General features: G+C 49.5%; 1 protein-coding gene and 1 pseudogene across 14 annotated transcripts in view; one reads left to right on the top strand and one right to left on the bottom strand.

The window, feature by feature from the left end:
* MTMR14 (myotubularin related protein 14) overlaps positions 1–26,319 on the bottom strand; it is a 52,356-nt gene that overhangs the window by 12,136 nt on the left and 13,901 nt on the right. For 5 of the 13 annotated variants that reach the window (XM_081105692.1, XM_081105696.1, XM_081105693.1 and 2 more), the window contains exons 7-17: positions 25,910–25,983; positions 21,103–21,173; positions 17,889–17,963; positions 13,079–13,145; positions 10,991–11,076; positions 10,651–10,727; positions 10,362–10,398; positions 7,288–7,358; positions 6,517–6,575; positions 6,204–6,342; positions 5,320–5,499 (exon numbers count right to left, since the gene is read on the bottom strand). In XM_081105692.1, the coding sequence (XP_080961818.1) occupies positions 5,320–5,499; positions 6,204–6,342; positions 6,517–6,575; positions 7,288–7,358; positions 10,362–10,398; positions 10,651–10,727; positions 10,991–11,076; positions 13,079–13,145; positions 17,889–17,963; positions 21,103–21,173; positions 25,910–25,983 (936 nt within the window). Of the gene's footprint in view, positions 1–1,152; positions 1,186–5,319; positions 5,500–6,203; positions 6,343–6,516; positions 6,576–7,287; positions 7,359–10,361; positions 10,399–10,650; positions 10,728–10,990; positions 11,077–13,078; positions 13,146–17,888; positions 17,964–21,102; positions 21,174–25,909; positions 25,984–26,319 lie in introns of all 13 variants that reach the window. The other 8 variants (XM_081105690.1, XM_081105691.1, XM_081105699.1 and 5 more) reach the window with 3 other exon arrangements.
* LOC308529547 (DNA repair protein XRCC3-like) lies at positions 19,035–20,243 on the top strand (annotated as a pseudogene). The gene has a single exon. The product of its transcript is annotated as a DNA repair protein XRCC3-like (transcript).

The following is a 26,319-nucleotide window of genomic DNA, read 5'->3' as shown; positions in this document are numbered from 1 at the left end:
GACATACAGTGGCTGAATGGATAACAAAACTAGACCCTTATATATGCCGTCTATTAGAGACTCACTTCAGATCAAAAGACATATACAGACTTAAAGGGATGGAAAAGATATTTTATAAAGATGGAAACAAGCAAAAGGCTAGGGTAGCAATACTTATACCAGACAAAATAGACTTTAATCAAAGGCTATAACAAGAGACAAAGAAGAACTCAGTAATTATACTTCTGGGTATTTATCTGAAGAAACCCAAAACACTACATTGAAAAAATATACGCATGCATATGGTTCATTGAAGCATTATTTACAACAGCCACGATATGGAAGCAACCTAAGTGTTCATCAATAGATAAATGAATAAAAGAAGTGGTGCATATGTACAATGAAATATGACTCAGTCAAAAAAGAATGAAATGTAGCCATCAGCAATAACATGTATGGACTTAGAGGGTATTGTGCTGAATGAAAGAAGTCAAAGACAAATGCCATAAAATTTCACTTATATGTCGAATCTAAAAAACAAAATAAATGAAGCAGACGAAAAACAGACTCAAAGATATAGGGAACATTTTGATGGTTGCCAGATGGAGGGGGTACAGGAAGATAGGTGAAAAAGGTGAAGGGATTGAGAAGTACAAATTGGTAGTTATAAAACAGTCATGGGGATGTAAAGCACAGCATAGGGAATATAGTCATTAATATTATAATAACTATATATGGTGTCAGACTTAGTGGGGTTACCACTTAATTTATATAAATGTATAATCACTGGGTTGTACACCTGAAAAATAAAAAAACAAGACAGGGCAGTCAGTAATGCATTTAGGATCCTGGCCATCAAAAATACATAGAAATAGGCCAAGGTTTGGCAAAATTTTCATTTATTTCCAAAATTCACTTATGTAAAATTCCCTATTCTCCTCTGAAGCCATGTATACCAAGGACTGGCAAAACAACAACAACAACAAAAAAAAAACCCAAAAAAACCCCAACAACCTGAGCTCAGAAGGAAAGTGATTTTTCCAAGTCACAAAGCTAGAAGTGAAACTCAGGTCTGACCAAAGCCAATGCTAGATCCATAATACACTGATTTTTCTTCCTGATAATGAATGGGTGGTAGGGACCTCAGGGATTGCTTTAGTGATGGACACGTACCTTCCAACTGGACTAAAGCATAGAGCTTCTGATCTGTGGATAGAAAAGAGGTCAGTATGTGATCCTTGGATGTGAGAAAGGAAGCAGGGTGTCCCAGGAGTGAGTGGCCACCACTAGTGAAGTTGGATAGAAGACAAAGATACCATATAGAAGGAGGCAAGAGGAAAGAACCAAAGACTGCCTTTTCCACTGTGCTTCTCCACATGAACCGTTATTTTTCTTTACTGTTTAAACCCATTTGAGATGGTTTTTCTGTTACACCTGAAAGCACCTGAGTTGATGGATGATGATGAAGGCTTGAAAATACATAGCTAGGAAGGAAGGACCTAGGAGTTGCCTAAGTCTCTGATGAGAAATTAGAATCCCAAAACCATCAAGTGACATGTCTGAAGTCATGCAGGGAATGAATATTTTACTTGAGGGGGCTGGGTGTCACCTAATCCACATACCAACCCCCCACCAAAGCCTAAGCCTCTAGATGATGATCTCACAGCCTCTACCCAAGTGAATGCCTCCAGGAATTGGGCCTTACGGGAAGAATCCTTCAATTCAAAAAGGGCCTGAATTCATAGAGAAACTGGCTTTAGAGATGGCTAAATGGAATTTCTTACATTTGAAAAAAAGGAACATCACTTTCTCCCATGTGGGCCTTTAACCATTAGCACATATGTACACACATGTATGTGACCCAACCAGGGACCTCTGAATTTCTGCAGCAGTCCAAAAGAGAGGTCTTTTAGAACTCCAAGTTTTCTCTTCAGGGTCTCAAGCTGGTAATGCCTTTAGGCTTCTCACACTCATCCTGGGTCTGGAGCTGTGGCCCCATGCAAAAACGCATCAAACATGGGATAGGAGCCCTATGTATTGCAGAAAGCAATCTGGTTTCTCTGCTTCATTAAACACAGCCTGGGACAAAGCTCACTGCTTATAATAAGCAGTTAGTAGGTGGTGGAGGATAGGGGAAAAGCAGCTAGCTGGGAGGTAGAGTTGGTTCCTATGTTACTACTTAGCTATTTAACCAGGCTGCTGGGTGACTCTCAGCCCAGTTTATATGCTCTTCAGGCTTTGCTTGGCTTCATGCTGGGCACAGTGCTAGCACTATTCCTCCTCAGGCATGGGCAGTGCTGTGCTAGCAACCCTGCACCCCTAACGATGTCTAACGCTGGAGCAGAGACCAAGTGACACGGAGCTGGGCCACTTACTAACCGTGGCTTGGGTGGCATATGAGCTTGGAGCACTGGTACTGCCTCTTCCCAGCCTCTAGCCCCCAGCCCTGTAGCTAATGAGAGATTTAACAATGGTCCAAAAACGGAGCTCAATGAGAAGCTGTTGCAATGGCAGCTAATAATGCAAAAAGGCCACGGATTCCTCATGAAGGGTATGGGTGACGGCTGGGTACGAAGTACCCCCACAGAAGTTTCTTCCCAACCTGACACCTACTTCTTCACTTTGAACAAAGCGTTACCAATTCCTTTTATAGGGAAGTCCTGCTTTAAAAGAGATACTGTGGAATTTGGGGCACACGAAACCCAGAGAATTCACATTATGAGAGGAATTTTGGCTGCCACAGATAGCTTTACTAAAGGGTTTCTTTCCATAGAGTTCCTCTACTGCATTAAAAAGCTGATTGGCTGTTGTTACCTAAGAGAGGCAGGGTAGCTAATGACAGAATCCCTCAGGCACTTTAAGATAAAAGAGACTAAATTAATTTTAATGTTAATGGAGATACATAATTAGAATGCTCCAAATCTGAATAATCTAGTATTTCAAAACCTCTGGCAAATAGGCATCAAATCCAGAACCTTGTTGCCTGGTCAGTCCAGGCAGACTCCAAGTGGGCATTCCCAGAATAGCCCAGCAGAGTCACCAAACACCTCACAGCAGCCCACCTCACGCCTTTCTGTCCCACTTAGGTCCAGCTGTCCCAGCTTCAACCAGGCCCTCGCACACAGGGCTGAGAAGCCAGAGGACATTCCAACCCTTCTCAGCCTCTGAGGGAGGGGCCTTGGTTGTTATCCTGGACTGGCCATTTGAGTGAGTCACCCAATCAAGCAGAGAACCACCATTGAGACTCAGGGAAACAATCCCAAAATTTGAAAGTAGGCTCAATGGGCAGGAAGAAGGGAAAAATAAAAAGCTAAGTGTAGGAAGAGGTGATGGATTGCTGCCCCAGCAGGGGTGCCCCCAGCAGCTGGACAGTTAAGACCAGGGCAGAGCCCTAGCTGGTTTGGCTCAGTGGATAGAGCGTGGGCCTGTGGACTGAAGGGTCCTGGGTTTGATTCCAAGCAAGGGCACATGCCTGGGTTGCTGGCTCAATCCCCAGTAGGGGGCGTGCAGGAGGCAGCCAATCAATGATTCTCATCATTGATGTTTCTCTCTCTCTCCCCCTCTCCCTTCCTCTCTGAAATTAAAAAATATATATTCTTAAAAAAAAAAAAAAAGACCAGGGCAGGGCCTCAGAGGTCGAGAGCAATCTTTCTGTTCCCTTCCCAACTGTCCAGCAATGCTGCTGGACAGAAAGTAGGTGGAGGTGATGAGCAAGAACTCCAGTCCCAAACAGGGAGGGTCACACAGAGCTGCAGCAGCTCTGGACCTGCCCCAGGAAGCCTGGGCATGCAGGCAAAGGTGGGCAGTGGGTGTACATAGAGAGTGTGAACAAGCACAGGTACGCTTGCTCAGCACCCTCCACAAACTCTCCCGTGCGGTCAGAGAGGTTGTGGTCTGTTTGTTAGATTCAGCTACAGCACGGGCAGACATGTTAGTGCTCCCAGCTGAAGGGCTCACCTTCAGAGGTGAGTGCATAAGACCCATCTGAACAGTGCCATCTGGAGCTCTACTACTCATCTGCTCTGCCTGCATGGGGAGGGGCTCTTCCCCATCGCCTGCTTTTGCCCACAGAGAAAAACCAGAGGATGGTGATGAGGAGAATTCCAGAAGTTTTGGGTTTTTCCTTGTAAATATGCTTGTGACTTTGGGGCTCACTTCCTCCTTGATACACAGGCCTAAACTAGGCAGATTAGGCTCCAATCCAGGGTGGACTTCAATGCTTACTCTCCTTTGTTATTTTTTATTTTCTAAAGTTTATTTAGTGATTGATTTTTCTTTTTGTAAATATACATATTTTTTATTTATTTCAGAGAGGAAGGGAGGGAAAGATAGAAACACCAATGATGAGAATCATTGATTGGCTGCCTCCTGCACACTCCCTACTGGGGATTAAGCCTGCAACCCGGGCATGTGTCCTGACCAGGAATCAAACCATGACCTCCTGATTCATAGGTCAACACTCAACCACTGAGCCACACTGACAGGGCAACACTTAAGCTATTTCTGAAATGCCCATTTCTCCCTAGAATTTATTAAGGACCTCCTAAGTCCCACACTGCTTTGTTTCCTCCAGAAGGGTCAGACATTCTTAAGGCTTTAGAAAACAAAGCAATTCACAGAATTCTTTCCCTGGGATATGGCATGGAAAAAGAGGTATGGAGTCAGCTCAGAAATGCTTTCCCCAAGTGTCAGACCATCCCTCAAACCTAAGCCCTGCCCATGCTCAGCTTTAATCTGATCTAGGAGACATCATTCCTGCAGCAAATCCAGCCACACCTGTCCATCATGGCTGAGCGGCTCCCATTCTAGGTATGCAGTCTCCTGAAGTTCGCCCCAGCCTCGCACGTCTAGCCTGCTCCCTATGATCTGTTCTCCTCATTGCTCTACCAACTCAGGCAGAATGTGAGAGCCAGAGGAGACTCAGGATCATCTCTTCTATGAGAATGTGAGGTCCACAGGGAAGGGGGTGGGGTAGGAGGCCAAGACCTGCCAGAGGCAACAGGTGAAGGCAGCCCCGACTCTCTGCCCATCTCATCACAACCACGACACCTTCTGAATTCCCCATCTGCCAGGGTTCTGGAAAGGAGTCTCAAGCCACTCTGCAAAACAGCTCTTGCTCTGTACCCAAACATTAACCCATCCTTCAGACAGTGAGTTGGTCTCCAAGCTTGTCAATTCCCCCTAGCCTCCTAGGTATATCGCCCACCAGGCTGCATGCCAGGAACCCTGTCTTAAGACTGCATCCAAGGCACCACCTCAGGTGCTAGAACCCTACTCTCCAACCTTATTAACAGGGGAGGGCTAGCCACCTCCTCCATTAGAGGCTCTGGAGCTCCTCACCTGGTTTTGGGGACCTCCAAAGGACTGCTACCTATCCTGAAAAAGTTGTCAGAATGGTTCGAGGAGGAGGAGCTGGAAGACTTGGCTTCTATCAGCCCCTGATGGGAAGGCAGGCGGTCCTCCGAGGGCTGTGGCCGGTTCCAGAGCACACTCTGTGGAGAGGATGAGTGGCTCTTCCTCCTGCAGTGGAAAGAGTAGGGCTGTTGGCCAAGGGGCTGCCCTAGGCAAGCCCTTGGCCTACTTTCACCAAATTTCAGAGCCCAGTCTTTCCTTCCAGTGGGAAAATGCCACAGGGGAGTGGGCATACATCAGTACTCCCTTAGGCTCGGCATGGGCAGCAAGAGCAGGGTCATCACAGAAGAACTGTGGCATCCAATTAATGCCAACTGGCCTTAGAGTACATGTTACAAAACAGATCCTTAACTAAGTTCAGTAAAGGCCCCTCCCTCCAAATGTTATACAAAATTTTGAGCCATTTGTCTAAGGAGAAAGTCATCAGATTCTCAAAGGAGTTGACTCAAACAACTCCCCAATTCCCAATCATCATTTTGTGCTCACATGTTTTCTTCTTTTTTCTAAACTCCTCCCCCCCTCCCCCGCCCACTTCCCAGGCAAATAATACAAGGGAGCTCCTCCAGGGAGTCCTTTAACATTCAGCTTTCCCTCACCCAGCCCCGTCGCTTCTCCCTTTATGCTCCCGGGCCACCACAGGCAGTGCCCCTCACCAACCAGATGGCTGGCCTCCAAGGCCCAGAAGAGACAGCAGGGCATGGAGCTGTGCTCTTAGTCCTACTGTCATGGGCCCCTTTGTTCCTGGGACTCCCTGGAGCTGGTGACCCTGGGCCACAGCTGTGAGCAAGCTTAGTTCCAGCCTGGCCCCTCACCAAGCTGCTTGAGTCTGTGCTCCTGCAGGGACCAGCTCTATGGCCTCATAGGTGAAGCTCCCAGCGGCTCCTGGGGAGCTCTCCATGACCAGAGAGAAGTCACTGCCAAGGCTGGTGGTGCTGCCACGGTCCTTTCGTCCTGAAAGACGCCAATGCCATCAGTTCACCACATTATCTTCTCCCACTACAAGTCCCCCACTTCTTTCATACCATATAACTGGAGAAAGTCGTTTCTAGAACAAACAATTCCTGTGTGGTCTATACTGAGAAAGATGCACAGAGGAAGGGAAATCCGCTGGGGCCTGTGACTCACTCAGCATGCAGATATCTTCCAGGGTGAAGCCTGAATCCCGGGCTGGCAAACTTTTCCTCCTGTAAACAGTAGGCAGAATGGTGAATTCCGATTGGCCTGGGGTCTCCTTTGTCCCCTCCCCCACATGCAGCCTACCTGGGAAAGAAACTCCAACCCACCAAGGCAACTCATGGAGTCAGGTCTCCCTACTGTGTTGCAAAATACCAGACCCACTTCAGGCAAAGCCTACCTCCTCCCTGTCAGTTTGGCCCCTTAAGAATTCAAGTCTGGCCAAACACACAGGGAGCTTGGATTTGGAAGGCAAGGGAACTCAGAAAAGCCACCAACTCTCACAGGGGTCCTAAGGCAATTGCCAGGCTGGGAGCAGACTCTGCGGGCAGTGATGGGCTGCACAGTGAGTGGGTTGCACAGTGAGTGGCACAGACATGCCTTGCAGTAGCCCAGGGAAGGCAACAGTCCTCTCAGGCAGGAGAACTGGCTGCTTTGGCTGGGTGTGGGCAGTTGAAGTCCTCCTGTCTTTGGGCTGGCTTTTCCTACAGCAAATCACCTTGTTCTCTGAGCTCTCAGAACCACTCGTCTGTCCCCAGGCCTTTCGGACAGTGTAAGTGCAGGCTGACCTCAGTTATACCTCAGAAGAGCCTCTCCGCCAGGGATCCCTCCCCTGGCCTCACAGAGAAGGCTGGAAAGGCCAGCTACCAAGCATGCAGGGAAGCAGGGCAGGGGCCCTTTCCAGAGTACCCTGGTCCCAGTGTGAGAGAGCAGGCTTCTTACCTCTGTGTCTTCAGAGAAGAGAACTCCTCAGAGATGATATGCTTCAAAAAATTGAAGCAGAAGAAAAAAATCTGAAGAAACAAAAAGCAGTACCCATGAAAACACAGCCTTCTCCAGAGAAGAATCTAGGGGGCAGAATGCCCAGGAGTGGGCAGCCAGCCCCCCTAGTCAGCCCCCTGCTGGATGACAGCCCTGTTAGGGACCCTGATGGATATTCTGGTCTCTAAAAGGTACGGGTGGTAGAGAGGGCTTAGCAGGCTAGGCAAATGCACTTAGGCTGGGGTGAGGGAGGACAGGACTGCAAGATGGTAAGCCATGGGTTTTCATACTCTTCAAATTCAACATGCATGTTCTCAAGCTACTGAAAAGGACGAAGAGCACAGCAGCTTCCCCTCTCTGCCTCTCCCTAAGAACCCCAGGGAGAAAGGCTAACAGAGGACAGCTGGGACAGATTACTTTGAGTCAAGGAGATTAAATGAACACCAATTAAGGAACACAACAGAAGGGAAAGGAATCAGATTTGGTAGGGGGGACGCCCAGAAATAGTGATTCAGGAGAACCAGGGGTGAAAGACAGCCACTGTCTAGCCCAGAGCCTATACTGCTCAGGAGTTGTGAGGGGCAGGTCTACGTCTGAGGCAGGCAGACAGGAGAAGGCTGCTGACCTATCCCCACTGACCTCTCTCTTCCAGCCATCACCCTAGTCCAGTGATGGCAAACCTATGACACGCGTGTCAAGGGGACACGTGAACTCATTTTTTTGGTTGATTTTTCTTAAATGGCATTTAAATATATAAAATAAATATCAAAAATATAAGTCTTTGTTTTACTATGGTTGCAAATATCAAAAAATTTCTATATGTGACACGGCACCAGAGTTAAGTTAGGGTTTTTCAAAATGCTGACACGCCGAGCTCAAAAGGTTTGCCATCCCTGCAGTCAGATGGACCGCCATTAAATGCACACAAGGCAGTCTTTGCCGTTTTTAAACTCCCCAGTGATTCTGGAAAGTGTAGTCCATGTATCCCTCATGGTATCCCAGAGCCCCATATGATCTTCTCAAAGAAAAAAGAGGGAACATCAGGTCAGTATGAAAATGTTGTGTTACATAATATTAAATAGGTGTTTTCACCAAAGACTTTTAGTCTTTAATATGCTAATGTGCTGCAAATCTCAAAGACAGGGGAGATGAACAGAGTGCTATTTAATAGGCCTCTGTTTTTTGTTTTTATTTTTTAAAGCATCAGTGCCTTCCTTCATTTTTTTAAAAGATAATGTCAAGTCTAATCTGCCAAATATACAAGCTGGATTTGTGTTTGCCTGGTTGCTGCATAGTAAACAGAGGTGTCTTAAAATAATTGATGGGTAAGGTTACGAATGGGCCTGGCCAGAAGGGTGGGAATGGGGCGGGGAAGGGCAGAGGGGAGGCCTCAGTTAGCGAAGACTGGCCAGGGATGAGTGTGACCCTCAGGGACTCAGAGGGGACCCCTCCGAGTTAACACGCAGGCAACACCAATGGGCTGGTTGTCACAAACTCGCCAGCACCTGCCCCCAGCACAACGGCCCCCTACTGAGCAACCTACTGGACAAATGGAAACTCTTCTTACCTCACCTCCCAGGCACCCTCAACAAGGGTTATGAATTATAAAAACTGCAGACATTCGAACGGTTACATATAAAATGCTGCCCTGCATCTTTCTGTCTCAAAGATAGCAGCTGCCCCTTCCCTCATCTCACCCACCATCTCCCTCATCCTCCCACAAAAAGATGAAGAGGAGGCCCCAGGCCGTGGAGAGCCCCTCATCTTGAGGGGCTGCTGCAGCGATAAGTATCAATGGCTTGAGTGTCTGGTGGGGGTAAGAGAAAAGCCCACACCCTCAAGACCAACCCTCCCAGCTGAGAAGACCTTTTGTATATGCTGAGACATGGCAGGATTTAAATCCAGACCCCACAGGCCTTAGCCCCATCTTCTGTGGAGTCTCTGAAGGCAGAATCTGGCCTGCTTTGGGGGTGCAGGAGATGGCGTGGAGGGCAGAATGTCCTGGAGTGCCAGTGAGTCTAAAACAAGATTGCAGAGGGGTTTTACCTGCCGATTTCAATGCCAAAGTCAATGCCTCTAACAGAGTTCACAGAGGCCTCTCAGGAGCTGGCTTATGAGCTCTGCAGCCCTGGCAGATGCGATAAGTGCTTGGAGGAAGAGATTAGGAAGGGGCAAGCAGCAGCTATGAGAAAGGAACAAAAGAAGGAGGCACAAGATAAGATGCCTGGAAAAGAAGGCAGCCTCAGGAGAGTGAGAAAGATGCTTCAGAATTCTAAGGGAGGGACAGGGGACAGAAGAAAAAGCTAACACTGCGTGACGGCTCCCACGCTGGGCATATGCACTCATTCTCTTTGTGAGGGAGCATGACGACTGCAAGAGACTCAAGGTTATTCACATCACCCAAGGTCACCCAGGAAATAAGTGGGACAACTCGGATTCAAACTCAGGTCTGACTCTAAATCTGTGTGTGAGGAGAACAATGATACTCAAAAAGGCAAATACTGTGAAGAACAGCAAAACAGATGGGGTACGGTGAGGGCAGAGATGAGGAGGAAAAAGGGACGACCCCTCAGACAGGAAGCAGGCTCTGGAGCCCAGCTGGCCACGCCTGGTCTGGGGCTGGGCTGGTGGTGAGGAGTAGGGCATGGACGGCCCTGGGGCTTAAAAGTTGCTGAGTGAAAGTGATGAGAGTGGGGGATAGGGAAGAGCATCTGAGTTTTAGCTGAAGGATGAGGGGGCACAGAAAACGACTTGTAAATTGGTTACAGAGCTGAGTGCAGCAGAAGGAAGGGGGAAAGAGCTGCCACCCGGTCACAGGGGGTGTGGGCAAGGGTATCTCCCAGTGCAGAAGTTTAGAATGGGGCTACTGTGCCGATGCTTTCCTGTCATGCTGCCGAATCCCAGCACACAGTGGGAAAGCAACTGCCCCTAAAGTGTGGACACCAAACAGACTGCCATCCTGTCCCTCTTATGGGTCAAAGAGCCCAAGCGCTCAGAGCCCTGGATTGTGCTCGCAGACTGTCAGCAGTACCCACCTCCTCTCCTTTGCTGAGCCGATCTACCAACATGTGCCTGCAACAAAAAGGCAAGGTCAAAGACAGCAGTGCTGAGGCAGGAGGGCAAAGGGGGACCCATATCACAGGGACTGTGGCTTTGACACCAGCCTCAGGTGGGACTGACCTGCACCTTTCAGTCTTTCTCAAGAGGGTGGGAGTGTCCTCACTTCCAACACTATCCCAGAAGCCACCACACCCATGGACACAAAGAAGCACAGTTCTCAAGGCACTGTCCCCACCCAAAACCTGACATTCCCCAAAGACTTACCCAAAGAGGAACCAGTCATAGGCCACCGTTAGGTAGAGGACCTCAGCAGGCTTCAGGGACGTGTGGATGAGCCCATCCTGGAGAGACCAGGGAGACGTGCCAAGATCAGAAAGATCCCTTCCCGTGACAAAGGCCCCTCCTTGTTCCAGGGGCTGAACCACAACTACAAACCCAGTGACAAGGCTGCCAACAGCCCCAGAGAAAGGGTTAATCATGACGCCTTACTCCAAATCTTCTCTACTTCCTGAGACAGTCCTAACACTCCCAAAGGGTAGATCGTGGCAGGGGCCTCAAAACGCTCCCTGCCCAGCCCAGCCCATCCCATCCCATCCATACTCACAGCCCACAAGGAAAGGCGCAGAAGAGAGATGAAGAGGGGGGTCCGATCCCAGCCTGAGATACAGTGTACCAGCAGCCCGCTGTCATCTACTCAGGAACCAAAGAACAGAGGCCCAGAAAAGAAGCAAACATAGCTGATGAGAAGGAAACGTATCACACCCTTGGCCTGGCGTGAGAACCAGGCCACCCATGGTCTCCCTCTTCCTCCCCAGGATTCTCCGATCTAGTCCCACAAAGGGGTGGGTGGTGGGCACCCATCTGTCTGCAACACCTCTTCTTTCTCCTGCTACAGGTTCTCAGGGTACTTTTAGGGGAGCAGTGATGCCTGGACAGTCACTCTGCCCAGGTCATTTAGGTGGGGCTGACCTGCATGTCACCGCCCAGCATTTCTCAGGGAGGGTAGTACAGATATTTTAGGGGAAAACAATTCAATGTCCCAAGAACTTTTAGGATCCGTGGCTAACACCCGCCAAATGCTAATGGCCCTTTCCTAGTTCCTAAAACACCCAACTTTCCAAAACCACCCTGAGGGGCAGTACAGCCCCAGACAGAGAACCACTGCCTAGCTCCAGGGACAGGAATGACTCCTGCAAAACTGGCCACAGTAACTGGTTCAGAGATGGGCACTTGACCCAAACTGGGCCACTGAGCATGCACTTTGGGACAGAAGCAGTCTCTTTCTTCTGGGGAAGTTAAAATGGCAGGAAACAAGTCTGGAATGGTTGTGGGCCATGAAGCTAATTAGCCAATGGGTATGAAAAGTAAAGAGAGGTTCTCTGTGGTATTAGGCACCTGGCTCTGCTCTTGGGCCTGGTTGGTTATGTAAGCTGATATATTTCTACTTGTTCAAGCCAGTGCAAACCCACAGAATTACTATTATTTTTTAAATATATTTTTATTGAATTCAGAGAGGAAGGGAGAAGGAGAGAATGATAGAAACATCAATGATGTGAGAGAATCATGGACCAGCTGCCTCCTGCACACCCCACACTGGGGATCAAGCTCGCAACCCAGGCATGCGTCCTTGACCAGAATTGAACCCAGCACCCTTCAGTCCACAGGCCGATGCTCTATATCAGGAGTCCTCACACTTTTTAAACAGGGGGCCAGTTCACTGTCCCTCAGACCGTTGGAGGGCCGGACTATAGTTTAAAAAAAAAACTATGAACAAATTCCTATGCACACTGCACATATCTTATTTTGAAGTAAAAAAACAAAACGGGCCAAAACCGGTTTGGCTCAGTGGATAGAGCGTCGGCCTGCGGACTGAAGGGTCCTAGGTTCAGTTCCGGTCAAGGGCATGTACCAGGGTTGCGGGCACATCCCCAGTAGGAGATGTGTGCAGGAGGCAGCTGATCGATGTTTCTCTCTCATCGATGTTTCTAGCTCTCTATCTCTCTCCCTTTCTCTCTGTAAAAAATCAATAAAATATATTTAAAAAAAACAAACAAAAAAAACGGGAACAAATACAATATTTGTATTTGCATGTGGCCCGCGGGCCGGAGTTTGAGGACCCCTGCTCTATACAATGAGCCAAACCAGCTAGGGCCAGAATTCTTTTTTTTTTTTTTCCCCTCTGCAAACATGGTCTGAGCCAATTATATTTTCTTTTCCATTTTTTTTTTTTATTGCTTAAAGTATTACAAAGGGTATTACATATGTGTCCTTTTTTAGAATTCTTGATTGATATTGAGAAGAGTCAGCTGCTCCAGAGACATCCAATCAAAACAGCCAACTAGGGTAGGTTGACTGGTCCTCTAAGGGCTTTTGCATGTGCCCAATAAGAAGCCAGGACTGATTTTCTCTCATCTTTCTGAATTAAAAGAGGCCATTCTGGCCCCCAACCAAACACTGATGCTCAAAGGTCAGCTGGCGGCGCAGTGCAGAAACATCCTGTGTGTGGTTCATAATTTTGTTTTCTAGGGTTTTAAGGACATGGAATAAAGCTGCCAATGGACAAGGGAATCCCCAAGTCCTTCTATCATAGAGCAAAATATACTTGTGTGGCCCCAGCAAACACACATTCTCAATGTCATGACCTGGGAACAGCCAGGGGATCCAATGGCGGAGGGCTCAGAGGCAGACTCACCGTCGCTGTTAATTATGGAAAGCAGCAGTTTCAGGTAGTTTTGTGTTTGTTGCACCAGGTCCCAGCTCTGTAGGGGAAGAAAGATAAAAGGGGCCTAAGAATAGATATTTAACACAGACTGAGAATTTGAAGTTTTCAAAAAAAATAAAATGCTAAGAGTTATTCTGGGGCAATAAATACTCATGGTCCCAAATCCCGATAACCAGACTTCATTCCCCATTCTGAGAACTCCTTCCACCTTTCCCTGCACCCTCACCCCACGGGTCCCCCTTACTGACGACGGTGAGGAAGGGGAAGCCATGCAGAGGCCTGGGCAGCCCACAGCCCCACACCCACAGCAGCAGTCATCCAGTGGCCTCCTCTAAGCCCTGGGCTCCCACATGGCTCTCCAGGGAACTAACAGAAGGAAACAAAGAGCCTTGAGCTGGTGGCCACTGTTGCTAAACAGAAAGAATCATTCCTTCATTTGCTAACACATCACAGAAACCAAGGAAAATATCAAGCTTCTCATCAACCATGTTTCATTTGCTTTTACTGCTATTCACTGCATACCCTGTCTTTTGATGAATAATAAATGCAGTCTGTTAGGCAGACAGAATCTTTTAAAAACAGGAAGCCCATGAGGTGGGAGATGAAAAACAGACAAAAGCTGTAAAGAGACTGGGACCTCTGTTCTAGCCCAAGAGGTCTAGACCAGATGCTCTTAGAAACAGTCCACTCTGATCTGGAACTCCATGGAGGGGCTTGACCCAGTTTTGCAGCCTCTTCCCCCAGGTGGGGAAGCCTCTCAACACAACCACTTATCCATGTTCCAGGCTGTGCAGAAGGCGAATATGCCAGTGAGAGCGTGCTTCCCGGGGGGAGGGTGAACACGGCACATGTAATTGGAATGGTTTTCCCAGGAATTTAAAACAGGCTCATTTACGTGACCCTCCCAGGGCCCCTGGCGAGTTCTGACCCACTTTCAGCAGCTCCAGAGACAGTGCTGCACTAATAAAGCCATTACCCGCAGGAGCACAGGGTCTCCACTCATCTGGCTCAAGCGTGTCAGACACACCACTGCCAACATTCCCTCAGAGCTGTAATTCTCGAAGTGTGAGGAAGAGCAGGAGCAGGAGGCAGGAGCTATGTAGCACAAAGCCCAGGGAAGTCAGGTGGGCTGGGGGAAGACTGCAGCAGCAAGGAGTGGGCAGGACCGAACAAGGACCAGAACCAGGTGGTTATTCAAAGGGGACACCGACAACCAGGGAGAGGCAGCAAATTCACAATGAGCTCAGTGTTGGGAGAGGAACCACAGGCTGGGGCGATGGGTTGGTAGAGGTTCAAGGTCACAGAGCTAAGCTGAGCTGGGGCATGAACCCAGCCCTGCCAGACTTCGAAGTTCACATTCTTAGTCGCATGCTACATTGCAGGGACTTTTCCTACAATACCAAAGATACAAAAGTTTGAGGAGATTGCAGGATGTGAGGAAGACCTGGGAAATGCACTAAAATCTAGGCCAACCTGACTCTCTTATCCGACATGATCCATGCAGTCTCTGAGTGGAGGTGAGCACCAGACATCTTACGTTTTGATGCCTGCAGTACTCTTCCCCATGACTGGAAAGCTCACCATCTCTACAGTCGTCTTCTGTGGCCACTGGTCAATGCCTCTACTATGCAGGTGATGGTTATTTTGTTGCCTCTTCTCCTACATTGAGCCCAGCGAGGACAGAGACCATTTTGGCATCTCTGCATCTCCAAGGCTTAGTGCTTTAGGGACTACTCAGGGTCAGGGGCTAGCTTGAGAAGCAGACACTGGAAGGGGTCTTAGGGCACAGAAAGAAAAAGCAGACCTCTGTGGATTCAATCTGGTCGCATGGAGAGCGGCAAGACCACACATGTATTGCCACAAGTGCTCTCCCACTTGGGGACACCACTAAGGGGCTGGCCCTGGGACACCATGGTGAACAATGACCTCAGCCCTCACGGGGCTGCAGGAGAGGGAAGGCAGGTGAATTGCTGCAGGTGGACTGATGAAAAGAAGACCTCTAGGATGCTGTGGGACCATGTAGTTGGTGGGGTGAGTCTGGCCTGATCCACGGGGAGCATTAGGGAGCACTTTTTGGAGGTGGTGACATGAATATAAGAGGAGAGGGAAAGCGGATGATTGTTTCTGGCAGAGAGGACAGCATGTGCAAACCTGGAAAGACTCTTCCCTCAGGGGCTAAAAGAAGCCAGTGTGGCTGGAGGAGAGGATGGCCATCCACAAGAACAAGGCTGGGACACGGCAGCTGGTGGGCCACATAAGGGTCCTGGACTAAAGTCAGTGGTGGGCGCCTGGCTTGCGTGGCTCAGTGGTTGAGCACATGCCCGGGTTGTGGGCTGGATCCCCATTGTGGGGTGTGCAAGCAGCAGCCAATCAATGATTCTCTCTCATCATTGATGTTTCTATCTCTTTCTACCTCTCCCTTCCTCTCTGAAATCAATCAATAAATAAAATCATTGGTGGGTTTTAGGACAGGGGATGACTATGAAGACCTTGCTCCGTGATTTGAGTATTGCTATCTGTGAGGTCCTATTCAAGTGCTTTACATTCACTGTTTCCAGTTAACCTTCAATGCGCCCCACATTCAGACATGAGATTCTCTGCGATGACAGTGGCCTGGACTAGGCTAAGAGAGGGAGGCAAGAAGAACTGGAGAGTTTCACCAGGAACAGATATTTAAGAATTGATGGGATATGGCAATGGGCATGGGGGGAGAAAAGCACCCAATTTTCAAGTTTGAGCATCTAGGTAAGTGGTGGAAGGTGTGGCAGCACTGTAGGCTGTGGCCAGTTTGTCCAGCTTGAGTTTGAGATGGCTGCCCAGAGGGATACTTGCAAAAGGTGATGCAGATGCAGATCACCAAGAGGCCTGGCCTGGGTAACCGGGCAGTGGGCTAATGAGTGAATAATGAATGAGATGAGGAGTAATGGGGAGTCCTGGACCCCCATGTGAAGGGGCTGAAAGGCCAGAAACCACACCTGGCTGAAGAGGAGGATGGTAGGAAGCCCATGAAACCAACCAGTTGAGCAACTGGGGAGGCTGGAATCCTGAGAGGAAGCCCTGCCCTTCTACTTTTGTGCCTGGAACGTTATTAGTGTTCACTCCCTTGAGCTAGCAAGCTAGTAAGTAGCCTAGTTCTTAATTATTATCACAAAAATCAGTCTGGCATTTCAGTTAAGAGGACACTCTCACAGTGATCATATTTGAACCTCGCCACAATGCTGAAATAGGGGTTAACTCCACTGTCAGAGAGAACTGAGGACACTTGCTCAAGGCCACAGAGCCTTGCGAGAAAGGCTGAGCAAGCGGGGCCTAGATCCAGGGCTTCTATCTACTCAGCAGAACTCCTCCTCACACACACACGACTCCTTTCTAGAGAAACAAACGTCCTTGGCAGTGTCAACATATCGAACCCCTACAGTTGCACCTTACTTGATGAGAAAGCAGTTTATCAGGTCTAGTTTGTACCCACATAAGGAGAAAGATGTGCCAGAAGGGAGAATAAGTGTGGCTTGGGGTAGGGCCTACTTGAGACCTCTGCATATAATAAATTAAGAAGGAAGCCTGCAGGTTCCTTTCGCCACTCACTCTGCCCAGGTAGTCTGGGACTTGAGACTAGGCAGCAGGGCCCCCCAACCTGTTCCTTCTCCAGGCTTCTGGGGCACAACCAACACTGGTTGTCGTTCCTAACACGGCCTTGTAGAAACACCTGCATAGAGAAGGCCTGACACCTCTCTCATTCACTCAAATCATGGAACATCTGCTTTGTGATTAGGGGCTGGATGTATAAGATAAAAGCACAACCTCTACCTTGACATACCACCTGCTACCAGGAAAACAGTGCAAGATCATATGGGAGCACACAGCTGCCTAAGAGGTGCGCTGGCCTCTCTGAGAGACCTCAGGGTTGGTTGGGAAACATCAGACCTGGGGGTGGAGGGAGAGAGGAGGGAGACAGGAGCTTTCTGAGGTGTTCACTGGCTCGGCCTTTCCAGCTCTAGGTTCTGTGCAGGGGATGCACAGGAGGTGGCTCCCCATCCTCCTGGAGCTCAGTCTACTGGAGATGGGGAAGCAGATCTCCAAACCAGTGACCACAGTTCAGTGGAAAATTCCATGATAACTATGCCTAGGAGTCAATGGGAATGTGGATACAGGTATGTGACCCTCCAGGTGTGGGGGAGAGGACATCAGGGAAGTCCTCCTGGAATGGACACTGAGCCAAATCCTGAAGGCAGTGTGTCAGCAGGCCGAGGGAACAGACAGGGAAAACGAGGCTACTTGTCCTGGATGAAGCAAGTGGCAAGGAACTGCTGACGCCTTTGGACTTGTACAGACAAAACACAGTAGACAGATGGATCCAGCCAGTAAGACCGGGGCCTCTTCCATGGTAGCCGGTTACAGAAAGGAGCACAATGGAAATAATTTTGAAGTTTTTATAATCAAATGAGGTCAGACAGCTCTGCACTTCCTCTGGCAGAACACACATTTAAAAGGAAAAATGAAAAAAATTACTGAAGTCCAGAGCTGGAAAGCAGACACAACGAGGTCCTCTGGAACAGAACCCCCTGGTGGACACAAATGTGTGAGTCACATTCAGAAAGCTTAGATTTTCTGGGCCAAGAGCAAATCTGGAGAGAGAGTAAGGAGATGAGCAGTTCCTCCTTTCCTAGGCAGTTCAAGTTAGAGGGCACCAGCCAGCCTTCAGGTATCTGCATGAGGGACTGGCACCAAGCGTCCCCTTGGCCCCTTCCCTTGTTCTGCCCTGCTCGAGTCAGGCCCTCACCTGATACTGGCTCCAGTCAATGTTCAGAGAGCAAGTCAGGAATTCGGGGATGCTCAATGGGGCATCGACGTAGTCCTGCGGACAGAAAAAGACACGTGAGGTTTGGACTGGCCATCAGGAGAAGCCCTGGTGACAGGGCAAGTTGTGGCCCTGAAGCTGTGGCTACCACAGGCAGCCAGGATGTCCCTCCATAGTGTTTGCCCGCTCTGAGCCAGATGCCTGTGCTACCCTGGAAGTAAGAGCTTAAAGTGAAAGAGACCGGATATTGCAGCTGAGTGGAGCTTTTTGGTTGGCAGCTCGACTGTTTACCGATGAGACAGATGTGATCGACCTATGTTCAGCCTCCAGCAGGCTCTTGTGGCCTGCTCCCACCGACTGGGGAAGGAACAGATGCTGGTCCCACTCTTGACACAGATGGCAGAGCAAAGAGGAAGGACTTTTCCTATTTTGTCCCTGAAAACACCTTTACAGAAAGGGAGAAATTAAAGGGGAAAAGGAAAGTATATATGATGTGAATGTAAACATGTACATACAAGAAGGAGAGAAAAAAATGAGACTCATTTAGGGAAGAGAAGAAAATTACTTGTTTTCTCCAAAAAGACAGTTAGCTGTTCTCCATAGTTTCCCTGTACAGAGAAACATAAGACCCAGTTGAAGGTGAATGGTGGAGCTCTCACGCAAGGGTCTGGAGGAGGCGGCACAGCCCAGCCCCGGTTGGGGTGATGGCAGCAGTCCAGGAGCCGTGGGGTGAGAGGTGCTCTTTGCCCTGGAGGCGATGTTTGGGGTGGTCACTCTTCCCGCCTGTCCTTGTCCTCAGGGCTCCAGGACTCTGAAGACCGTCTCCCTGTCCAGCCATGTGAGGACACCACACGTCCTTTGCTGCCCAGCCAGATTCCCCATGGAAATGCATTCAAGGGAAATTAAGGCGGAGGATACAAAAGACACTCCATTTGAGTTTCTGTTACCAGACGGTGGCTCCAACAGGTGTTGCCTTAGCCTTGCCCTGTGGGGTCCCTGCCGAGTGCTGTCTCCAACTTGGGCTGGCTGACCTGTAGCAAAGGGACCACTGGGTGGTCTGACTGATGCTCACGCATAGAATCTGTGTCCCTGGGAAACTGTTCGTCTTTGTGGTTAACACCCTGAAAAATGGATTTGGCTCAGTTGGACCCGAATCCCAGAATTATCGCTGCAATGAAGAAAGCCCAACTGAAATCCACGAAGGCGGTTTTGCACTTTTCTGGACCAGACCTGCGGTGGCTGACCGGCCTCTCGGCCCCGACGTGCAGCCCTGCTGAGGACCGTCAGCTCGCACCTGTGGAGAGGCAGCCTCTGCACAGCATGGGACCTGCACCGGCAGAAGGGGCGCTGCCCTGAGCAGCACCAGCACCTGAGCCTGGGCTGCCCAGTGCTGGATGGGCTGCTCTGCGGAGGCCTGCCCCTGGGCAGCATCACTGAGCTGGCTGGCAGCAGCTCGGCAGGGAAGACCCAGCTGGTGCTGCAGCTCTGCCTGGCTGTGCAGCTCCAGGGGCAGCTGGAAGGCCTGATGGCCAGGGCCGGGTATGTGTGCACAGAGGATGCGTTCCCTGACAGGCGCCTGCAGCAGCTCATCGCGCAGCAGCGGCGTCTGCGGACAGATGCTCCGGGCAACGTGGTGGAGAAGATAAACTTTGGTGACCACATCTTCATGGAGCACATGCCTGACGTGGGCGCGCTGCTGGAGTGCATGAGGAGGAAGGTGCCCCTGCTGCTGTCGCAGGGGAGAGCGCGCCTGGTGGTCATCAACTCAGTGTGGCCCCGTTCCACTGCAAGATCGAGGGGCCCAGGCTCTGCAGGCGCTGGGGGCCACGCTGCGCAGGCTGAGCTGCACCTTCCAGGGCCCCATGCTCTGTCAACCAGGTGACGGAGGCCGTGGAGCTACGTGAAACGCCTGGGGCCCCGGGGGAGCACCTGGCTCCGGCCCTCGGCATCACCTGGTCTGACCAGCTGCTCATGAGGCTGGTGGCCGACCGGTAGCACCCCGAGGGGCCGCACCCTGAGGGTGGTCTTCACCCCTCATCTGCCCCCCTCCTCCTGTTCCTACACAGTCAGCACAGAGGGCATGCGAGAACAGCCGGGACCCAGTCCTGCTGACCAGGAAAGCCGCCTCCTCAGCCTCCCAGGTCCTGAGGTCAGCTCGGGCCCCTTGGGGCCAGCGCCTTCCTTGCCCCGGTGGCCAGGAGCACGGCCCACTGCGTGGGTCAAGAGGGAGGACCTGCACGAGGAGTAGCTCTTGCCCGCCCCATTCCGAAGCGGGGGTTTAGGAAGGGTCTTTTACTTTTGTGTTGTCTCTGCCACCAGCCCCTGCTGGGTCGACTGCCAGGCGTCTTGCGAGAGGTCGGCCCATCTGCCAGGAAAACTGTCCTGGGCACAGGGGACTCCCTTAGAGGCAGGCCCTGCCCGTCCTGGGTGCTGGCGGGACCTGGCAGGATGCCTGGCAGGGCCACACAGGCCCAGCTCCTCGCTGTGGCCAGGGCCTTGCTTCCCGTGAAAGCAGGGCCCATGTCAGCACAGGTCCTGCCCCTCTGGGTGCAAACCAGGCAGCTCTGATCAGCTGGTGGTGGGACGCAGGGCCCAGGGGCCACCAGGGGCTGTGGCTGCCCAGCCCAAGGGCATGGCCTCCATCTGGGCAGAGCCGAGTCTGTCTCCACCCCGTCTGCTCCATGCCAAGGCACCTCATGTGCTGCCTGGCGTGTGAGTGGGCACAGCTATGCCCTGGGACCTATCCCTGTGACTCGCTCTTGGCCAGCCAGGTTCTGAGTGAGTGACCCTCGCTCCTGTTCCCCAGTCCCAGCCCTGGAGGCAGCGCCTGTACCTCCAGAGAAAGGGGGCCACCGAACAGCCAGGGACCTGCCACCCCTCCCCCTCAGCACCCCAACCCCAGCCGCTGCCAATTCTGGGGGCAAGGGGGTGGCCACCCCGGGACAGGACCACGCTGTTTGGACACCTTTCTGTGGCAGGATGACCCATTTTAAATGTCATCACATTCCCTACGTGTCCTGTGCCCTGCGAGGTGGGGGGCAGGTGTGGAAGAGAAGGCGCCCGCAGGGGAACCTTTCCACAGAGGTGCAGGGCTTCACAGCGGGAAGCGAGGCTTTATTTTTGTAATGAAATAACAAACAACTGCAAATGCAGGGGAGGGGGGAAGACCCAAGTTGACAAATATTATTGTTCATACCTGCTTCCAGTTAAAAATGAGCCCTTCAGCCATGTAATCCCGATCCTTATATTCCTTGAAAAATTCACAGCCTGGAAAAGAAGGGCAGAGTTATAACACCACTCTTTCTAGCCCAGTCTCCTGAGATGCCCCTGAGTGCTGCAGGAATGAGGGGTCACCAGCTTCTCCACATGGTAGGCCCCAGGTGAAGCCAACGTTGACCTGGGGGTGGGGGTAGGGGGAGGGAACTGGAATGGGCAGGCGAGAGACAGGGAGCAAGCCTCGGAGCTAGTCTGGTTTCCAGCTACATGCCTTCCCAAGGATGTATGACCTGCCTGCATACCTCTTCGTATCTCTCTCCATCTGTACTCACTGATGGAGTTATTGGTTACAACTTTCTCGTTTCAGGTCCCTTGTCCTACATGCCCCTGAAGTGTCAACAGCCAGCAAACAAAAGCATGGTTTACAATTTGAGTCCTGTCAGCACCATCTCAGCAACTTATGTAGTTACCGATCACTCTCCCTCCGCTCTGACACCAATCTCGCAGGCTTTCAGTGAGGGCCAAACACTAATGTACTGGAAAGGGCACAGACAGTGCCTGAAATGTGACGGGTGGTCGAGAGACAAGTCCAGCTCCAACAAACCTGGCCAAAATGTGCTTTCTGTATCATTTGCTAGAAAAATGATAAGAAACTCCACTAGGGCAAATCCTCAGGAATATAGAGAGGAAAAGTTGAGAGAAAAGGCTTAGGCAACATTCCCAGCTTTAAATCTCAGCTTTTGGCTTAGCTCTGGGACGGCGAACAAGTTGTTTAAATTCTCTAAGCCTTGATTTTCTCATTTGTAACATGGTTAAGGATAAAGTGAAATAACACATATAAAACACCTAGCATAGCTCTGGTACAAGTGGCATTCAAATGGCAGCACATTAACATCATGCCGCTGCTGCAACAAGAGCCCAAAGTGCCAGCCCCAGCTTACAGTCAGCTGCCTGACTCAGGAAGGATGCGGCTTGCTCTCACCCCATAACACAGGGACATCCTTGGGCTGCTGTGGCTTCGAGCCACAAGAATAGGAGAAGGCATCTTGAGAGTAGCTTCCTGAAGTTACTCTCAGTTCCTCAAGCAGGGCCAACACAAACTTTGGAGGGCACATGGCTTTGGCCACAGGTCTGTTTGGTGAGGTCCCCAAAGGCAAAATAGTTGTTCAAATTCTGTGGAAGTGGCTACAAGCCAAAAATATTAACATGGAACTCTCCAGCTACTCTTGGGCCAAATTCCTGTCAGAGGTCACCCAGGGAAGAAAGAAAAGGCTCCTTTGGAGATGAAGGTCACATGTTTATAGACTTGGCTCTCATCCCATACACACTTTGCACTCTAATCCCCCAAACCTCACTGACTCAGAAGTCAGGAAACAATCCCCAGCTCTAATACTCCAGCCTATTCCTGGGTACCTCACTGGGAGAAAGAAGAAATGCAAAGATCAGACGGGGGCCCTAAGCTTATGAGCCCAGGTTTAGAAAACATAATTCTCTCTCAGTGAAGTGTTTTTTCCCTAAACCTGAGCTGCTCAGATCAACACTGCAGGCTCTGAAGGAGCTCTGACTGGCCTATGATGCAGAAGCAATTTTTTGTGAGAAAAAAATAGAATTAAGATAGACTCAGTACCCAGGGCAATTTCTAACATCCATCACCGGAACAGGCTTCTGAACACACTGAGAGGCAAGAGGAATGGGACCAAAAGTGGGGTGAGAACAGCTGCACTCAAGGAGGAGACAAATTAAACTCGTGCTGGGAGTTTTCGTCCCATCTATTTCGGTCCCTGAAGGAAGTGCTCCCAGAACACTTCCCATTTTCAAGGGCCAGTCTAAGCTCAAGTTGGTTGGACAGAACTAGAATTGATACCATCACAGTTCCTGTCTGGGTTTCAAAGTCATTAGAGGGCTCAGCTGAGTCTCCTCCACCTCAGCAAAGTATATTTTATGACTTGGTTTGCATAATGGTAATTTTGTTTCTTTTCCTTTTTATGAAGTGATACAGGCATGTGAAGAAATTCAAGAACATAAGTATAGCAATTAAATGTGCTTCTCCAGCCAGCATGTCTCAGTGGTTGAGCGACGACCTATGAACCAGGAGGTCACGGTTTGATTCCCGGTCAGAGCACATGCCTGGTTGCAGGCTCGATCCCCAGTGTGGGGTGTGCAGAAGGCAGCCGATCAATGATCCTCTTTCATCATTGATGTTTCTATCTATCTCTCTCTCCCTTCCTCTCTGAAATCAATAAAAATATATATATATTTTTAAAAAAGAACTTCTCCTGTCCCCTTTTCTGCATGTGCAATGGCAACTCTCCCATCCTTGGCTTTATTTATTTTTTTAATCAATTTTTATTGTTGAAAGTATTACGTATGTCCCTTTTGGCTTTATTTTTATTAATCCCTCTCAATACATAAACTATCAGATGTAATACATAAACATTTTTAGATGTAGTATATAAACATTGTGTAGGCACCTTTCCCCTTACATAGCTGAAATTGTACTATAGTACTACAGTGTGTATGTACTATACATACACACACTTCACAGCTTCTCTCTGGCATATCTGCATTGCCAACATCACTACCCTTATGCTTAGGGGCCATAATTAAGTAAAATAAGGGTTACTTGAACACAAGCACTGTGCTACCATGACAGTTAATCTGATAGCTGAGATGCATAAATATTGTGGATATGCTGGACAAAGAGATGATTCACATCTGGGGCAGGACAGAGAGGGACAGTGAGATTTCATCACACTACTCAGAATGGCATGCAATTTAAAACTTATGAACTGTCTATTTCTGGAATTTTCCATTTAATATTTTCAGACCGTGGCTAGCCATGGATAACCAAAACTTCAGAAAATGAAACCACAAATAAGGGGGGACTACTTTATATAATCTTGTATCCTGCTTAGCAGCCTTCCATGTCAAAAAGTTAAAGCATTTTTCTATGACTATGTAATATTCCATTCTATCAGTGGCTGTATCATCATTTACTCATTCATTATTCTGATTAATGAAAATATTTCCCACATTTTGCTGTTATCAACAGACACTGTGATGAACATCTTTATCCCCAAGTTGGCAGGATTATGGCCTAATGAATAACTGAGTCAAAGTGTGCTAACATTTTGGGAGTCCTGTAACAAGTTGTTAAACTACCACAGAAAGGACATTGTGCTATTGCTCTGAAGTAGTGGTTCTCAAACTTCTGGCAAAACTATTTTTTGTAATTAAGTCCTACTTAGAACCTAAACATAAGCAAAGAAAGCAATGTCTGGTTCCTCAGGCAAAGTGGATATCTCCTGTTCTGCAGAGAACTTCAGTCTGTGAAGTCCCCCCACAACATCTCCTGGGAGTCACGAGCCTGGTCTGAAACCAAGCTCTACCTGACAGCTTGAGTGGACATCTGGTTGGCACACTCCTGCCCAGATGCAGCTCTGCTGCTGGCAAGCTCATGGCATTACTGCCATGGTCTCATTTGCCCAAAGTGCTCTTAGGGAAGAGGAGCTGCTCTGAGTCTTTCCTCCCAGGTACCCGTCATTGGCCTGGTGTTTACCAAGCTCCTGTCAGGGATGGGTCTGGCACTTTAACCTGAAATGAGCACCATTACCTTCATTTTATGGAGGATGAAACAGATGCTCAGAAGGCCTAAGGGACTTGTTCAAGGATACACGGTGCTACAGCTGGGACTCAAGCCCAGCTCTTCATGGCACCAAATGCTATGCTGGCAGAGAAGAATGAGGAGAGACTGCGGTGGAAGCCGTTGTAAGAGTACCAGGCCATCCAGGGTCACTGATGAAGAACTTACACTGATGAAGATTCACTCTCCCTGCCAGGCACTAGATGAACTTGTAGTTCTAATGAGAAGGCCTCCTGGCTATACAGCAACCTGCTGTCACTGGTCTGCCCTTGCTATTGGCTATGTGGCTCCAAGATGAGAAGACAAGGTCCAGCACAGGACTAAAGGCAGAGGCTGGTGCTGAGAAGCAGGAGAGAGGTTTCAAGGAGAAAGAGTATACTTCCTGCTGTTTGGTGACAGTCTTACACTGCTGTTGGGGCTTCTTGGACTCCCTGGCTGAACAAACAGGTATAGCCAGCTAGCTTAACTGTTGCCAACTGGACCAATACAGCTTTAGTATCCAGTGCATAGAATACTGCCCTCGTCACAGGTCGCACACATGTCTGTGCGCCGGAGACAAATGCAGCTAGCTAGCTCTACGCACACCAAAGTGCTCTGCAACATGGTGAGGCCACCACCAACTACGTACAACTACGTGCAACCGGGGGTATAGCAATGATATTCCCCTACTACCAGAAGAGCCTTGCAAAAAGGGTCACATCCGCTGGGGCCAGACTAGCATGATTTGTTGGTGACCCTGAGTACTCACAATGTCATTTTCTACCTTGCCCGCACAGAGCACATTGATAAACATGATCTCATCTAATCTTCACAACAAAACCCTGAGTTAAGCCGCACTGAGCTCCAAATGACACCTGAGAAAGCCTCAGGCTCAGAGAGTGAAGTAACTCGCTCAAGGTTATGGTAGCTGAGCACCTGAGCCAGAACTCAATCTCTGGGCCTCTGCAAGTGGAAAGCCTCTTCCAGGACAGTGCCCTACCCTGAGTGTAACCGCCTATGCATGGGAGCCACGGTGTGCTATGCTGACTGACAGGATCCTCCCAGAAAGCTCTGGGACACAAAGTGAAAAGGCCTACAGACGGCCTCCGAGAGCCCCGGTCCTTGGAAGCCTGTCACTTGACTAGACCCTGAAAGGACTCCCTACCTGGATACGGGATGGAGAGGAGAGTGAAGTCGGCATAGCGCTGGGCTTTGTCCACCTTCTCGGAGGATGTTACACTACAAGACAGGACATAATGTGTTATGACATCACAACACAGACACCATTCCCCAATGAGTATTATAAGAACTTAAATGAACCTCTTGCTAAACAAACTACTCTTCAGAGTTACCAATGATTTCCTTCAGCAGTGTTTACTTTGAACAATTAAGAAATGTAGCTGCCCCTACCCTAACATATCAAGCGAGAGAGGTTACTCTCCCTCTAATACTGCAGCAACCACAACCAGAACCTAAATTTGCAGAACAAACTTCCACCTAAGTCCCACAAGTGAAGACAGCACAGCCACTTTAACCTGTAAGGTGGTGTAAGATGAGAGCCAAATAACTTTGGGG

This window comes from Myotis nattereri, assembly GCF_964212035.1.
Source record: "Myotis nattereri genome assembly, chromosome: 14".
Taxonomy (NCBI): domain Eukaryota; kingdom Metazoa; phylum Chordata; class Mammalia; order Chiroptera; family Vespertilionidae; genus Myotis; species Myotis nattereri.
This window is presented reverse-complemented; position numbering and strand designations above follow the sequence as displayed.